The sequence below is a fragment of the Marmota flaviventris genome, chromosome 2, assembly GCF_047511675.1.
Source record: "Marmota flaviventris isolate mMarFla1 chromosome 2, mMarFla1.hap1, whole genome shotgun sequence".
Classification (NCBI taxonomy): Eukaryota; Metazoa; Chordata; class Mammalia; order Rodentia; family Sciuridae; genus Marmota; species Marmota flaviventris.
This window is the reverse complement of record NC_092499.1, coordinates 56453391-56471157: the sequence shown is the minus strand read 5'-3', so window position 1 is coordinate 56471157 and position 17767 is coordinate 56453391. Positions and strand designations below refer to the sequence as shown.

The following is a 17767-nucleotide window of genomic DNA, read 5'->3' as shown; positions in this document are numbered from 1 at the left end:
CAGTTTCACTTATACTCAAATAAAATAAATTAAAACTATATGGAGTTAACAGTCTCTATAATATTACTGTTAGTGAGGCTATAATAAACAGCTACTCTCACTCATTGCTGTGAGAATATAAAATGATAAAGGAACTCAAAAGATAAGTCGGTCAGAATCGCAAAATTACATTCTTTCTTATTCTCACTTATATTCAGAATTATTTAATGTAATCAATTTTATCTTTTCATTTATTGTTTCTGGGTTTTGTGGCATGGTGAGAAACTGTTCCCTAATACCAGGTTATGAAAGAATTAATTCTTATTTTTTTCTACTACTTGGATGATTTCACTTTTTCCATTTTATATCTCTGATCCATTTGGAACTCATCCTGGTGAAGTATGTGAAAGGGATCTAATTTATCTATTTCCATATGATTAATTCTTTAGTTATCCTAACATATTAATTTAAAAGTTGTCTTTTGCCACTGATTTTAAGGTGATGCCTTTATTGTACACTAATTCTACATATGTAAATGATCTATTTCTGTGTTTTCTACTTTTTTCTATTAATCTATTTTCTCTTACATATGTTCTCATTTAATTCTGTTTCATCCACAAGAGATTTTATAAATAAGAAAGTTCAAGTATAGAATAAGTAATCTACCTGAAGTCAGGTAGTTATTAATTACCCAAATGTAGATTTGAACCCAGTTCTCTAAGGCTCCAAAATTCATACTTTTACTCATTTTTCTTTCCTGCTTCCCGTGGTGCTTGCCCTTCCTTCTGTACATGGTTGTTATTGAGATAAATGAAACTGTGAGTGTAAAGCTATTTGATAAAGATGGGGTTTGTTTTGACAATGAGAAATTATTGCTTCTTTGAGTTATTTTTAGTCATTTATTAATGTGTAACCAAGAACCAAATACAGTCACAGTTGTAATTCAAAATTTTGGATGTATCGATTATAATTTACAATAATATTTAAGCAATTACATTTGTGCTGAAAATAGTTTAACTGGTTCTCAAACATTAAACATGTATAAGAATCACATGGAGGGCTGGGGATGTGGCTCAAGCGGTAGCGCGCTCGCCTGGCATGCGTGCGGCCCGGGTTCAATCCTCAGCACCACATACAAACAAAGATGTTGTGTCCGCCAAAAAAAAAAAACTGAAAAATAAATATTAAAATTCTCTCTCTCTCTCTCTCTCTCTCTCTCTCTCTTTAAAAAAAAAAAAATCACATGGAGAACTTAAAACAGATTGTCCAGCCTCCCCCCGCCCCCCCCCCCCCGAACTCCATATACTTTCTGATTATTTAAATCTGTGATGGGACTCAAGAATTTGCATTTCTAGCAGGTCCCCAAATGATGCTGATACTCTTGATAGGACCACAGTTTGAGGACAGGTTTTTTAAATCTCTGCATTTGAAAACGTTAATGTTCTATGGATTTCTAAGTCTCATTTCTTGAGATAGGAAAGTGGTCAAATTCAAAATTTTTAAGAATGCATTATGGCAAACCTGGGATAATTCATTTTAGGTTCCCTATTTTGATCTTGCCTTTTTAAAGTTTTTAGTTGGAATTGTTCTGGTTGAACATTAAAAGTATAATTTCTTTAACTCTATTCTTAATTGTTCATAAAAGAAATGAACATTATGTCATTCCCATGTAATATAAGGAAGAGAATACATAGGTGCTCTTTTTTTAATATTTTATTTTTCATTTGTAGTTGGACACAACACCTTTATTTTATTTATTTATTTATTTTATGTGGTGCTGATGGTCGAACCCAGGGCCTTGCACATGCCAGGCAAGTGCTCTACCACTGAGCCACAACCCCAGCCCCCATAGGTGCTCTTTTGTAAAGTTATCTTTACCAATACCATTTCTTTGACCTGTTTTTAAATTTTTAATAATTTTTATTGTTTCAAATGAATAGTATATTTCACTCACTGTTGAAGTGGTCAGAAAATATTTAAAAGGTTTTAATGGTAAAGATATAGGAAAGTGAGACAAAGAAATACTATAAGGGTATAAATGTTGGGAAACAACTTTGTCACAGCACCCTGGTAGCATGCATCCATATAGCAAAGGTGTGACCTGCAGGACTGCAGCTTATCTGAGTCTTGGCTGCCTTGTTATTCCCTTAAAACACAAGGGGTTGGGAGGACTCCTAAGCCACTGCTATGAAGCCATCTACCTCTCTGTCTCTCCTGTAAGTCTGTCAGAAGATAATTTCTGTTAACATCCTTGATTGTGGTAAAGTATGGGCTTTTACTCCCCAACCCCTTAGAATAGAGATGCAGAATATAAAACTGCTTAGCCACAGTCTAGATTGTATCCTTAACAATTTATGGGTGGTATGTGAAACAAGGATCCAGGCAGTTCACTGTTTGGTTACTCTTCTTTTCACTAAGTGATAAACTGTCTAATTTTTTTTTTTTTTTTTACATTTACATGAGGATTTTATTTTTAGTTTATTTTTTTGGTACTAGGGATCAAAACCAGGTCTTCATGCATGCTAAGCATACACTTTACCACTGAACTATCTAAATTTAATCAAATGTCTGAATCTAAAAGTGGTTCATTGTATCTTTATTGGTAGAATTAGGCTTTGGCCTTGCCTTGGTTGTATTTGTTCAGTTTGTAGTAAGCCAGCTTCCTTCCTTTTTTGGTATACATGGAAGGGAGTCACATGGGTTTAGTTGACAAAAACTAATTCTCTTTAAAGATAATATTGATAATGTTAATAATAAGTAATCTTTAATAATTACAGAGTAGTTATGTTTAGCACATAGATAAGCATAGTAAACTTTTCAAAAGTTTACTTTTTGAAAAAAAATACTATTTTGTCTGTTTTTTGCAGATGAGAAAACTGAGATTTTAAGATGACTTTCCCAGCCAGGCGTGGTAGCGCACACCTGTGACCCCATGCTGAGGCAGGAGGATCACAAGTTTGAGCAGCTTTGACAACTTAGCAAGACCTTGTCTCAAAATCAAAAATACATAAATATAAAGGGTTGGAGATATAACTTAGTGAAAGAGCACCCTTGGGTTCAATTTCTAGTACTGCAAAAAAAAAAAAGACTTTCCCAAGATCACATGACTGTTACATAGTACAGGCAATACTGAAACCTGGGCATCCCCATTCTAGAGCTCAGTCTGTTAAAATTATATTATCCTGCATAGGTCTGTGTGATTGATTGATTAATAGATAGATAGATAGATAGATAGATAGATATCAGTGTGAATTTATGTATTGTATATGTAGATATGTCTATGTATATTTAAAAATCTATATTGTGTCATGCTTCTATATCATATGTAAATATTAATTTACCAGTTTGGGGTTTCTTTTGGTGGTACTGGGGATGGAACCCAGGGCCTTGTGCATGTAAGGCAAGCACTCTACCGACTGAGCTATATCCCTAACCCAATTTTACCAGTTTTGAATTGAACAAACAAAAACTAGTTTATTAAAGATCTATTACTGTAGTCTTTTAAAATTTTTGGTCAGGGATTAAACTCAGGGGCACTCAACCACTGAGCCACATCCCCAGCCCTATTTTGTATTTTATTTAGACAGGATCTCACTGAATTGCTTAGCACGTTGCTCTTGCTGAGGCTGGCTTTGAACTCACAATCCTCCTGCCACTATGATTACAGGCGTGCACCACTGCACCTGGCACTATGGTCCCTTTTTATATTAAAAATGAATCTAACCATAACTCATTAACTTTATTTGAGAATCAACAATTCTGTAATAGTTTGTGTTACATCAGTAGTACAGTGGATTTCTTTTTTCTTTCTCTTTTGCATTGCTGGAGATTGAATCTATGGCCTTACACATGCTAAGCAAATGCTGTACCACTGAACTTTATCCCCAGCCCAGAAATCCAGTAATGAGAAATAAGGTAGCATAGAAAGCTGAATACCACTCAAGTAAACAACTTGAAAAAATCAGTAGTGCTAAGATAACTAATGTTCATCTAGGTTTTACTAAGCGATAGGCAGTATTCTAAGTATTTTGTATGTGTAAACTCAGTTAACCCTATGTGATGATGATGATGATGATGTAATTTTCATTCCTTCATTTTTCTCATGATAACCCTCAGATCTCCCTTTCTCCAGAGTAGCCCCGGTTCCATTACTCATAAGACATAATTTGAATTTCTTCTCTTTCCTAGGTATTGAATTTGGATCCCTTTTAAAAGATAATCACTAAATCTGTTCTCTGGATGTGGCATGACATTTACAAAACAAAGTGAAAATATCTCATCTCTTTAAGTTTTATGTATTATAGAGTATTAATACAGCTTAAACCCACATAGGCTTATTGTATTAAAGTAGTACTAAAATTAAAATCCCTAAACTTTTGTATTGCAGGTGTACTACAGATGAGTTATTTCTCTCTTATTCTATACTTGTATAGTTGCTTTGGAATCTACTGTAGAATATTTACATTTATGCCTATTAAATTTCTTATTAGATATCAGGTCTTTTTGGATCCTCATTTTGTTCAGTTTTTGCTGTCCTTTGCAACTTCATGGTATCTATAAAGCACAAGAACATACCCTGAGTATTTTCATCTTGATCTCATAGCATATCACTAGAACATTCCTCTAGTCCTCATTCCATTAAGTGTAGTATACTCTTAGTTGTTCAACCAGTTGCTAATTTAGCTAAATGAACTATATTTATATTTTTTAGTTTTATTCTCAAAAAAAATTGTGAGCCTTTATAAAATTCTGTACTAGCCCAGCATGATGGTGAATACCTGTAATCCCAGTGGCTTGGGAGACTAAGAGAAGAGGATTGCAAGTTCATGGCCAGCCTCAGCAACTTAGTGAGGCCTATAAGCAACTTGTGAGACCCTAACCTCAAAATAAAATAAAAAACAAAAAGGGCTGGAGATGTAGCTAAGTGGTAAATTGTTCCTGGGTTAAATCCCCAGTACTTAAAAAAAAAAGAAATTTTTTTCACTGACATTTAGTTAAAACATCTAGGGTACTTTCCTGATCTACAAGTTCAAGCACGTTGAAAAAAGAAACAAGGTTAGCCTATGACATGTCTTATTATTATTAACCTATCCGTACTAGTCTTAGAGATCTGTCCACAGATCAAGTCCTTTAATAATTTTAGAATGTAAAAAAAATAATAATTTTAGAATGTTATCTGAAGTTCACTTCAGTCTTACCAGATTATGGAATATACTATCTTGTTTTTGAAATTGTGTCCAGTGTCTGGTGCTAGGGATTGACCTGAAGGGTACTTTACCACTGAGTTACATCTCCAGTCCGATTGATTGATTGATTAATTGATTGACAAGGTCTGGTTAAGGCTCCCACGCTGGCATTGAACTTGTGATCCTTAGTTGCTGGGATTACACATGTATGCCACATGCCTTTTTATAGGTTCTTTTAAATATTTTGGAGCATAATTGTTTAATCTGAGAGAGAGATGAACTTATAAAGTAGCGATCTTCTTTTTGAACCATCTTATTTTCCATATCAGTTCACCTTTTCTGTCCATTCTTCACTTTAGAGTCTGAATATTATTATTCTTGTTAAATCAGACAAATGAGAGATAAAGGGGGTATGTTTTATAAAACAATAACACATAATTAAATTAATTGCATGTACAGGGATAGACTTTTAGACAAAGGTAAAAGTCTATCCCTGTACATGTGATTAAACTCAGGGGCACTGTACTTTTGAGAATTGGGAGTTTGAAGTAAGGAGTATGAAAGGGGAAAAAGGTTACAGACAAAATTTAGCATGTGGTAAGATATTTGGGAGATAGCAAGTTTTATATAGAGCTGTAGTAATTATGTAAGCATTATAGAGTGAAAGTTCATTATGGGAAAGACAGAAATTAGTAAAAGTAGAGATCATGGAAAGAAAGTAAGACTTAAGTGCTCTATTAGCACCTCAACTTGTATGGAACTTTGTTTTACCAGATCACTTACATGTAACTTTTTGAGATGGATTAGGCATATTATTATTTTATGAATGAAAAATTTAATAGACTAAGAAATGTGCCAATTCCACCTAATAATACATGACCCAGTTAGGATGGAAATTAGTTCTCTTTTATCTCCAGTTGCCTTACTGTTGTACCCTTTAACTCATAGTACACTTTTAACTCTTACATTTTATTGTTTTCATTATTTGATTTGATCCTCAAAAACCTTGACTTATTATTGTGATCTCATTTTGTAGATGAAGAAATTTAAGGTGAGAGAAGGTAAAATTAACTGTATATAAATAGGTAGGATTGCTTTCTTTATACAACCACCTAATTTCTTGCCTTTCCTATTGTTCATTGTTCACTTTTCAGTCTAGATATTAACTTTTGAGGCTAAAGGAATCTTTCAAAAGTCAACACTGTAGTCAATAATATAATATATCCAGATCTAAACTTAACACCTTACAGTACCTGTATTTTTTTCTGAAAGAAAGTCACTACCAAGAAGTATCTTCATACTTGTTCATACCATGTTTGAAATAATGCTTTGAGAATTATTTTGGTAGATGTGTTTTAGTATTACTAGGAGAGATCAGAGTGGAGGATGATGTCAGCTGTAAGATGGCCATATTAACATATCTTATTAATTTTTTAAAAAATGTTTTCCTTAGTTGTCAATGGACTTTTATTTTAAGTTATATATAGTGCTGAGAATTGAACCTAGGGCCTCATACATTCTAAGCAAATGTTCTACCGTTGAGCCACACCCCAGCCCCACATACCTTATTAATTGATTTAAAATTCAGTGGGAGATTTGAAATAATGAAATTATTGACCAAGATAAACATTTCAATATTTGGATTTTTCTGCTTAAAAACATAATAGCTGTGAAGTGCTATACTCATATCTGTGAGTCCTACCAGTATTTATATTATTGAATAGTGTGATTTAATAGTGCAATATTATTTAATAGTGTGATTAATTTTGTGATGCTTTTAAAATAGGAACAAAGCCAGGCATGGTGATGCATGCCTGTAATCTCAGCTACTTGGGAGGCTAAAAGTAAAAGGATCACAAATTCAAGGCCAGCCAGAGTAACTTAGGGAGACTCAACTTAGTGTTGTCTCAAAAAATGAAAAGGGGTAGCTCAGTGGTATTATACCCCTGGATTTGATTCCTAGTATCACAGAAAATAAATAAATAAATAAAATTGGAACCAAATCTTCTACTTTACTTTTCTCACCCTGATTTGTGTTTTAGGTGTAAGTGAAAGAAACAGGGGACAACTCATATTGATGTCTTAATGTTCCTTTTGTCTGTTCTAAGCAGCTGTTTTGATCCATTGTGAAATATCTATGTATTAATTTCTTATGGCTGCTGCAACAAATTACCACAAACTCAGTTGCTTAAAACAACAGAAATTTATTATTTCACAGTTCTGGATCCCAGAAGTATGAAATTAGTGTTAGTGGACTTTAAGCTTCTGGTGGCTGTCAGCATTCCTTAGTATATATATATAGCTGCAGCATTCCATTCTCTGCCTCCATAGTCATAAAACCTTTTCCTTGTCTGTGTCAAATCTCCCACTTATAAAAATACATGTTGATTACTTTTAGGGTCCTCTGGTATTATTCAGAATAATCTTCCCATCTCAGAATTCTTAATAGCATGTACATAGTCGTTTTCCACCATGTTAAGTACCATTCATAGTTTTCAGGGATTAGGATATAGAGAGCTTTTTTAGGCTAACACGGTACTTATTGTCTTTGTACTTTTTCTTCTTTTTCATTCCTTTTTCTGATCTTCTATTTTTATTCTTCATTGTGTTCCAAAGTTGTAAACAGACTGTACATAATCTGAATTTATAATTAAGAGTTGAGTGGCTGTGGTGTTGATTAGAAGGCTCACCTAAATTGCCCTCAATATAGAACTTTGGGTTCTGTTCATAATAATTTTGTTGTTGAATAAATTGACAGTAATGATACCTTTCTTAAAGTATTGAATTTTTAAATTTTATGTATTCTAACTTGTTATATATGACAGCAGAATGCATTACAATTCATATTACACATACAGAGCACAATTCTTCATATCTCTAGTTGTACAGAACGTAGAGTTAACACCATTTGTGTCTTCATACATGTACATAGGGTAATGATATCCATCTCATTCCACTGTCTTTCCTACCCCTGTATCCCCTCCTGTCCCCTCCCACTTCTTTGCCCTATCTAGTGTTCACCTAAATCCTCAAATGCGCCCCCTACCAACCCCATCATGAATCAACAACCTTATAGCAGAGAAAACATTTGGCATTTGGTTTTTTGGGATTGGCTAACTTCACTTAGCATTATATTCTCCAGCTCCATTCATTTACCTGCAAATGCTATGATCTTATTCTCTTTTAATGCTGAATAATATTCCATTGTATGTATATACCACATTTTCTTTATCCATTCATCTACTGAAGGGCATCTAGGTTGCTTCCACAGTTTAGTTCTTGTGAATAGTGCTGCTATTGATGTGTCTGTGTCCTGTAGCATGCTGTTTTTAAGTCCTTTGGTTATAGACCGAGGAGTGGGATAGCTGGGTCAAATGGTGGTTCCATTCCCAGTTTTCCAAGGAATATCCATACTGCTTTTCATATTGGCTGCACCAATTTGCAGTCCGATCAACAGTGTATGAGTGTGCCTTTTTCCCCACATTCTTGCAAACACTTATTGTTGTTTGTATTCTTAATAGCTGCCATTCTGACTGGAGTGAGATGAAATCTTAGAGTAGTTTTGATTTGCATTTCTCTAATTGCTAGAGATGTTGAACATTTTTTCATATATTTATTGATTGATTGTATATCACCTTCTGAGAAGTATCTGTTCAGTTCCTTGGCCCGTTTATTGATTATTTGTTTTTTTTTTTTTTTTGGTGTTAAGATTTTTGAGTTTTTTATATATCCTAGAGATTAGTGTTGTATCTGATATGCATGTGGTAAAAATTTGCTCCCCAAATGTAGGCTCTCTATTCACCTCACTGTTTCTTTTGCTGAGGAGAAGCTTTTTAGTTTGAATCTATCCCATTTATTGATTCTTGATTTTAATTCTTGTGCTATAGGAGTCTTACTAAGGAAATCGGGGCCTAATCTAACATGATGGAGATTTGGGCCTACTTTTTCTCTGTTAGGTACAGTGTCTCTGGTTTAATTCCTAGGTCTTTGATTCACTTTGAGTTTTGTGCATGGTGAGAGATAGGGGCTTAATTTCATTTTGTTGCATATGAATTTTCAATTTTCCCAGCACCGTTTGTTGAAAATGCTATCTTTTCTCCAATGTAAGTTTTTTGTGCTTTTGTCTAATATAAGATAACTGTAATCTGTGGAATTGTTTCTTTGTCTTCTATTCTGTACCATTAGTCTACAAGTCTCTTTTGGTGCCAACACCATGCTGTTTTTGTTATTATTGCTCTGTAGTATAGTTTAAGGTCTGGTATATGCTACCTGCTTCACTCTTCTTGCTGAGGATTGCTTTAGGTATTTTGGGTCTTTTATTTTTCCAGATGAATTTAATGACTGCTTTTTCTATTTCTATGAGGAGTACCACTGGGATTTTGATTGGAATTGCATTAAATCTGTATAGTGTTTTTGGTAGTATGGTCATTTTGACAATATTAATTCTGCCTATCCAATATCAAGGGAGATCTTTGTATCTTCTAAGGTTTTCTTTGCTTTCTTTCTTTAACGTTCTGTAGTTTTATTATAGAGGTTATGTTTTCCTTATGTAGTTTTCATGACATTTCATTATAATCTCTTTTGTTAAGTTGATTTTCAAGTATTTTATTTTATTTTTTAAGGCTATTATAAATGGGGTAGTTTTTCTTGTTTCCCTTTCAGAGGATTTGCCACTGATGTATATACACGTGTTTGATTTATGGGTGTTGATTTTATATCCTGCTACTTTGCTGAATTCATTTACTAGTTCTAGAAGTTTTCTGGTGAAATTTTTGGGTCTTCTAGGTATAGAATTATATCGTCAGCAAATAGTGCTAATTTGAGTTCTTCTTTTCCTATCTGTATTCCTTTAATTTCTTTCATCTAATTGCTCTGGCCAGTGTTTCAAGAACTATGTTAAATAAAAGTGGTAAAAGAGGGCATCCCTGTCTTGTTCTAGTTTTTAGAAGGAATGCTTTCAATTTTTCTCCATTTAGAATGATGTTGGCCTGGGGATTAGCATAGATAGCTTTTACAATGTTGAGATATGTTCCTGTTATCCCTAGTTTTTCTAATGTTTTGAACATGAAAGAGGTGCTGTGTTTTGTCGAATGCTTTTTCTGCATCTATTGAGGTAATCATATGATTCTTTAAGCCCATTGATGTGACGCATTACATTTATTGATTTCTGTATGTTGAACCAACCTTGCATGCTTGGGATGAATCCCACTTGATCGTGTTGCACTATCGTTTTGTTATGTTTTTGTATTCGATTTGCGAGAATTTTATTGATAATTTTGCATCTATATTTATTAGAGATATTGGTCTGAAGTTTGCTTGCTCTGATATGTCTTTGACTGGTTTTGGAATCAGGGTGATATTGGCCTCATAGAATGAGTTTGGAAGTGCTGATTCTATGAGGCCACTGGTATGGCCCTCTTTTTCTATTTCCTGAAATAAATTGAAGAGTGTTGGTATTAGTTCTTCTTTAAAGGTGTTGTAGAACTCAGCTGTGTATCCATCCGGTTCTGGGATTTTCTTGGTTGGTAGGCTTCTGATGGTGTCTTCTACATCATTGCTTGAAATTGATCTGTTTAGATTGTGTATATCCTGACTCAATTTGGGCAAATTATAGGACTCTAGAAATTTGTCGATGCCTTTGATATTTTCTATTTTATTGGAGTACAAGTTTTCAAAATAATTTTTGATTATCTTCTTTATTTCTGTAGTGTCTGTCATGATATTTCCTTTTTCATCGTGTAAGTAATTTGAGTTTTCTCTCTCCGTCTCCTCGTTAGCATGGCTAAGGGTTTGTCAATTTTATTTATTTTTTTCAAAGAACCAACTTTTTGTTCGGTCAGTTTTTTCGGTTATTTCTTTTGTTTCAATTTCATTGATTTGAGCTCTGATTTTAATTATTTCCTGTCTTCTACTGCTTTTGGTGTTGGTTTGTTCTTCTTTTTCTAGGGCTTTGAGATGTAATGTTAAGTCATCTATTTGTTGACTTTTTCTTCTTTGAAGAATGCACTCCATGCAATGAACTTTCCTCTTAGAGCTGCCTTTGTAGTGTCTCAGAGATTTCAATAAGTTGTATCAGTGTTCTAATTTACCCCTAAGAATTTTCAAATCTCCTCCTTGGTGTCTTTTGCAATCCATTGTTCATTCGGTAGCATATTATTTAGTCTCCAGGTGTTGGAGTAGCTTTTATTTTTTATTTTATCATTGATTTCTAATTTCATTTTCAGTAATCTGATAGAATTCAGGGTAGTATCTCTACTTTTTTGTATTTGCTAAGAGTTGCTTTGTGGCATAATGTATGATCTGTTTTAGAGAAGGATCCATGTGGTGCTGAGAAGAAAGCGTATTCACTCGTTGAAGGATAAAATATTCTATATATGTCAGTTAAGTCTAAGTTATTGATTGTATTATTGAGTTCTATATTGAGTTTCTTTATTCAGCTTTTGTTTAGAAGATCTATGCAGTGGTGAAAAAGGTATGTTAACATTACCCAGAATTATTGTGTTGTGGTCTGTTTGACTCTTGAACTTGAGAAGAGTTTGTTTGATGAATGTAGATGCTCCATTGTTTGGGGCATATATATTTATAATTGTTAAATCTTGTTGGTGTATGGTTCCCTTGAGCAATATGAAAGGACCTTCTTTATCCCTTTGATTGATTTTAGCTTGAAATCTCCTTCATTTAATATGATGATGGAAACCCCTGCTTGCTTCCACAGTCCATGTGAGTGGTATGATTTTTCCCCAACCTTTCACCTTTAGTCTGTGGCTGTCTTTTCCTATGAGATGAGTCTCTTTGAGGGCAGCATATTGTTGGGTCTTTTTTTGTTTTTGATCCAATCTGCTAGTCTATATCTTTTGGTTGGTGAGTTTATGCCATTAACAATCTTGTGTTATTATTGAGACATGACTTGTATTCCCAGCCATTTTTGGTTTATTTTGGTATTTAACTTTACTTGGTTTCTCCTTTGATTAGTTATTTCTTTAGTGTAATACCTCCCTCTGATGATTTTCTTCGTTGTTTTTCATTTTTTCTTCATGGAATATTTTGCCAAGGATGTTCTGTAGTGTGGGCTTTCTAGTTGTAAATTATTTTAACTTTTGTTTATCACGGAAGGTTTTTATTTCATCATCAAATCTAAAGCTTAATTTTTTTGGATACAAGATTCTTGGATGACGTCCATTTTCTTTCACAGTTTGGTATATGTTGTTCCAGGATCTTCTAGCTTTCAAGGTCTGGGTTGAAAAATCTGCTCATAACTTAATTGGTTTCCCCCTATATGTAGTCTGATTCCTTTCTCTCATGGCTTTTAAAATCCTCTCCTTATTCTGTATGCTAGACATTTTTATTATAATGTGCCTTGGTATAGATCTGTTGTGATTTTGTACTTTTGGCATCCTGTAAGCCTCTTGTATTTGGTTTTCCAATTCATTCTTCATGTTTGGAGAATTTTCTGATATTATTTCATTGAATAGATTGTTCAATTCCTTTGATTTGGAACTCTATGCCTTCCTCTATCCCAGTAACTCTTAAATTTGGTCTTTTTATACTATCCCATATTTTTTGAATGTTCTGCTTAAGATTTCTTACTGTCTTCATTGTGTCGTCTATATTCTTATAAGTTTTGAATTTTGTTGTAAAGTTTTTGAATTAACATGAATTTTTTTTCCAATTACAGTTACTAATATTAAGAAAATAGCCAAATAGATAGTGTTGTTTCAAAACTTAATTTTGCTGTAAACAAGGTTCCCCCGACATATTAGCGTTTTGTTTCCCTGGCTCAGACTTGAATTTGTTGAAGGAACAGTGTTTTTGGCAGAGTTTTGATCTAAAAGTCCATTGTCCAGAGATTTTCATGGCTTGGAACATAGTATTTAACATTTTGGGTCTCCATCTTGCAAGAAAGGAGTTGAATTGCATGACTATTAAATTCCTTCTAACTCTGAAAGCTTATGTTCTAATATTAAGTATTTTAAAACCAAAAGAATACAGGAAAATGAACAATAAATCTGATTTTCATTGTACTGTTTAAAACAAAGAATCATACTGGCATGATTATTTTGAAGTAACTGTCCATGCTTTTTGTTTTTCTGTAGATGGACCACACATCCCCGACCTACATGCTTGCTAACTTAGCCCACTTACATTCTGAACAACTTCTTCAGGGCTTGAATCTTCTTCGTCAGCATCACGAACTCTGTGACATCATTCTTCGTGTAGGTGATGTTAAAATTTATGCTCACAAAGTGGTACTTGCCAGCATCAGCCCATATTTCAAAGCTATGTTCACTGGAAACCTTTCTGAAAAAGAAAACAGTGAGGTTGAATTTCAATCCATTGATGAAACTGCTCTCCAGGCCATTGTGGAATATGCCTATACAGGGACTGTTTTTATTTCTCAGGATACAGTTGAATCTCTCCTTCCAGCAGCAAACCTACTTCAGATAAAACTTGTCCTGAAAGAATGTTGTGCATTTCTTGAAAGCCAGCTTGATCCTGGGAACTGTATTGGAATATCTCGTTTTGCAGAGACATATGGTTGCCATGACCTTTATTTGGCAGCCACTAAATACATATGCCAGAATTTTGAAGCTGTATGCCAGACAGAAGAGTTTTTTGAGCTTACACATGCAGATTTGGATGAAATTGTTTCCAATGACTGTTTGAATGTAGCTACTGAAGAGACTGTTTTTTATGCATTAGAGTCTTGGATCAAGTATGATGTACAAGAACGCCAGAAATACTTAGCACAGCTACTAAATAGTGTACGATTACCATTGCTGAGTGTTAAGTTTCTCACTAGGCTATATGAAGCAAATCATCTTATTCGTGATGATCGCACTTGTAAACATCTTTTGAATGAAGCTTTAAAGTACCACTTTATGCCTGAACATAGACTCTCTCATCAGACAGTCTTGATGACGCGACCTCGCTGTGCTCCCAAAGTACTTTGTGCCGTAGGAGGAAAATCTGGACTCTTTGCCTGTTTGGATAGGTAAATAGAAGGCTTTGTTAAAGGAGTGATATTTATAGACTTTTGTGCTTTTTAAATGTGCTAATTTTCTGTATTTTAAAAATAATTTGGTTTTACTTTTTACTTTTATTTGCTGCTTTTTTTTTCCTCCCGGAATATTTATGTGGTCATTTTAATCACATTGTCATCCATTCTCTATAATACTCTCAATTATTAACCTTCCTTCCCAAGTGTGCACCTTTATTCATCCTGGTTACTCCTAACTTTTCTTCCATTTTATGTCTTTATTTATTTATTTTTTTTCTGGAACCGTTTACATCTTTATTTGGGTCAGACCAGCATGGAGCGGAGATTTATTATTGTCAGTTACATCCGAATATATTAAAGAAGAGAGCTAAGAACCTGTGAGGAGGGCAATCTGGCGGGCAGGAATGTGGGTTTGAATGAATGAAACAGATCCTTAGAAGAACAAGCAAAGAAGTGAAAAAAGCTGGGCATGATGGCACACACCTGTAATCCTAGCTACTTAGGAGACTGAGGCAGAAGAATCACAAGTTCTAGGCCAGCCTCAGCAATTTAGCAAGATCCTGTCTCAAGACAAAAAATAAAATAAAAATGAAAAAGACTGGGGGTGTAGCTCAGTGTCAGAACATCCATGGTCTCAATCAATTCCCCAGTACCAAAAAAAAAAAAAGGGGGGGGGGGAGAGGACTTTATGTGCAATTTATGTTCTTCATTATAAGCATTTTTTCAAAACAATAGTAATAAATGCTTTTTTAAAAAAATATGTTTTATTTGTCAATGGACCTTTGTTTTACTTATTTATGTGCAGTGCTGAGAATCAAACCCAGTGCCTCGCACATGCTAAGCAAGCGCTCTACCACTGAGGCACAACCTCAGCCACAATGCTTTCTTTTCTATTAACTTAGAGCAGGAGTTGCCAGATTATCAAAGATCTAGCAAAGGTAGATATATAGACTTCATGGGCAGTATGGTGTTTGTCACATCTGTCCAACTCTACCTTTAGAATTTGCCAGTCCTTGATGATGCAAGTAACTTTTAGATTTTTAGAAAATGTAGTGTGATGTTATCTTTGCTTTTTCCTTGGATAGAATTTGCTTAAGACAAACTTTTGTTTGATATTTTTCGATAATGCTGTGCATTTCTTTCTGGCAATTTCCAAAACTTTGGTAGATTGCTTTTCTTTCTCCAGTGGTAGGAAACTATTGATGTTACAACTCATATTCTGAATCTTTTAAAAAAATTCTTACTATACATTTTAACTGTAGTCTTAAAACTAGTATTGTTGAGATTAGTCTATAGGTAAAGCATTAGTTGTGGTAGCTTCACATATTAATTGTTTAGTTCTTGTTCTTAAAAGACATGGATTATTGGCATGAAGTAAATGACTAATAGAACGGCAAAAAAAATTCCAAATGTGAATGTATGTTTTAAAAGTCTGGTTGCCTCTTGGTTTTTCAAATATTAAAAATAATGAACATAAGTTATTGAAGAGTCATAAAAACTGTTCTTGTCTTTAGACCCAGTAATTCTTTTGTCTTCCAATCTATCATAATAAAATTTAAAAATTAAAAATATCATTTGCACAAAGCTGTTCATTGCAGCATTATTTATAACTGGAAAAATTGGAACCAACCTGAATGATCATTCAATTTAATTCTTCAAAAAATTCTAATAACACTGTTAGATATGGGCCTTCAACAAGCTCATTTAGTAAAAGAGAAAATATTTGCATAGATAATTATAATACATAGTGTTAATTCAGTGATAAAGATAATTCTGTGGAAGTATTAGGGATAGGTGTTTCTCCCATTGGAAGAATTTAGAGCCCGGACGCAGTGGCACATGCCTGTAATTCCAGCTGTTTGGGAGGCTAAGGCAGGAGGATTACAAGTTAAAAGCCAGCCTCAGCAATTTAGTGAGGCCCCAAGCAAATTAAGAGATCCTGAGAGATCCTGTCTCAAAATAAAAAGGGCTTGGGGATGTGGTTAGTGGTTTTTTTTTTTTTTCTGTTTAGAGTTAACTTTATTCCAAAACTTTTTTCAAAAGATTTTAAACTTACAGAAATGGAAAGAACAGCACAGAGACCTTTTATGTGACTTTCATCTAGATTTGCCAATTATTATCATTTTGCCTCTTTGCTTTCTCTATCACCACATAAAAACTTTTTCCTGGCCTTTTGAAAGTATGTTGCAGATGTTATGTTTTTTATATTAAATGTACTAGCACTTATTTCCATTAAGTCCTGTTTTATTTATTTTTAATGGACATATAAAATTGCACATATTTAAGGGGTACCACTGAGGTTTCAATACATGTATACATTGTGTAGGTTCAAATTAAGGTAAACATATATAGTTCCTCAAACATTTATTATTTATTTATGGTAAAACATTCAAAATCCTTTCTTCTAGCTTTATGTGAACCCTACAGTACATTATTATCTGTAGTGCAATAGAATACCAGAACACATTTCTCTTATCAAACCATAATTAATACCCATTGACTGACCTTCCATTAACTCTTTATTTAGTTTGCTTGTGCTTTATTGGGCTTTTTCTATTTGTGGACTGGTGTCTTTCATCATTTTGGAAAATTAGTAGTCATTTTCTTTAAATATTGCCTCTGTCCTTTCTCTATTTTACCTTCTAGGACTCCAGTTAACATTTATTAGAGCTCTCTCTGTTTCCTCTTTGTCTCTAATTCTATATTTTCTGTTATTTTGTCTTTTCATGCTATATTGAATGTAATTTCTTCCACTCTTCTATTTCATTCATTCTCTCTTCAGTTGTGTCTAATCTGCCTTTAACCCATTCATTCATTGTGCTCTTTATTTTGGTTACTATATTTTCTGGTTCTAAAAGTTCTATGTGGTCCTTTCAAAAAATGTCATGGCACTTTTTAATACATACTTGTTCCCTACATATATTTCTATGCTTGATTTTAATTTCTTCTTTTTTTTTTTTGGTTAGTGATTAAATGCCCCTGGGTTCAAACCCTAGCACCAATAATAAATAAATAAATAGATGGATGGATGGATGAATGAATGAATTTAGGAAGAATTTTGTACAAAAGTTCATGACCAAGGACAGTGGCATGGTATAATATGAGTTATGCAGGAAAGTAAAAGCTGTTTGGTATTGGGAAGTATACAGTTCTGATTAATAAGTCAAACAGTGGTGAATGTGAACTGAATCAAAGAAGTTATTATATGCCATGATAAAAAGAAGATTTTTATGTGTATTGCACAACTATTTTAAATAGGGTACTGAAACAATCAAGATTAATCTGTTAAGTCATTTTGGCTACATTGCAGAGAAAGATTGAGCAACCAGGATTAACACCACAGTGATTAGATCAGAGAGTATTATAGAAACACAGTCAACAGATTATGAGGTCCTGGATTAGGGTAGAACTAGTAAAGACAAATAAGAGCAACATTTTTTTTTTCTTTTGGTGATGCTGGGGATTGAACGCATGGCCTTGTGCATGTGAGGCAAGCACTTTACCAACTGATCTATATCCCCAGCCCAAGAGAGCAGTAATTTAAAAAGTGTTTTAAGAGAGGAAATTGACAGGACAGAGTTTGGATGGATAAAGGGAAAGGATG

General features: G+C 33.8%; 1 protein-coding gene across 2 annotated transcripts in view; it reads left to right on the top strand.

The window, feature by feature from the left end:
• Klhl28 (kelch like family member 28) overlaps window positions 1-17767 on the top strand; it is a 40775-nt gene that overhangs the window by 7926 nt on the left and 15082 nt on the right. For both annotated transcript variants that reach the window (XM_071607856.1, XM_027929823.2), the window contains exon 2: window positions 13259-14157. In XM_071607856.1, the coding sequence (XP_071463957.1) occupies window positions 13259-14157 (899 nt within the window). The remainder of the gene's footprint in view (window positions 1-13258; window positions 14158-17767) is intronic.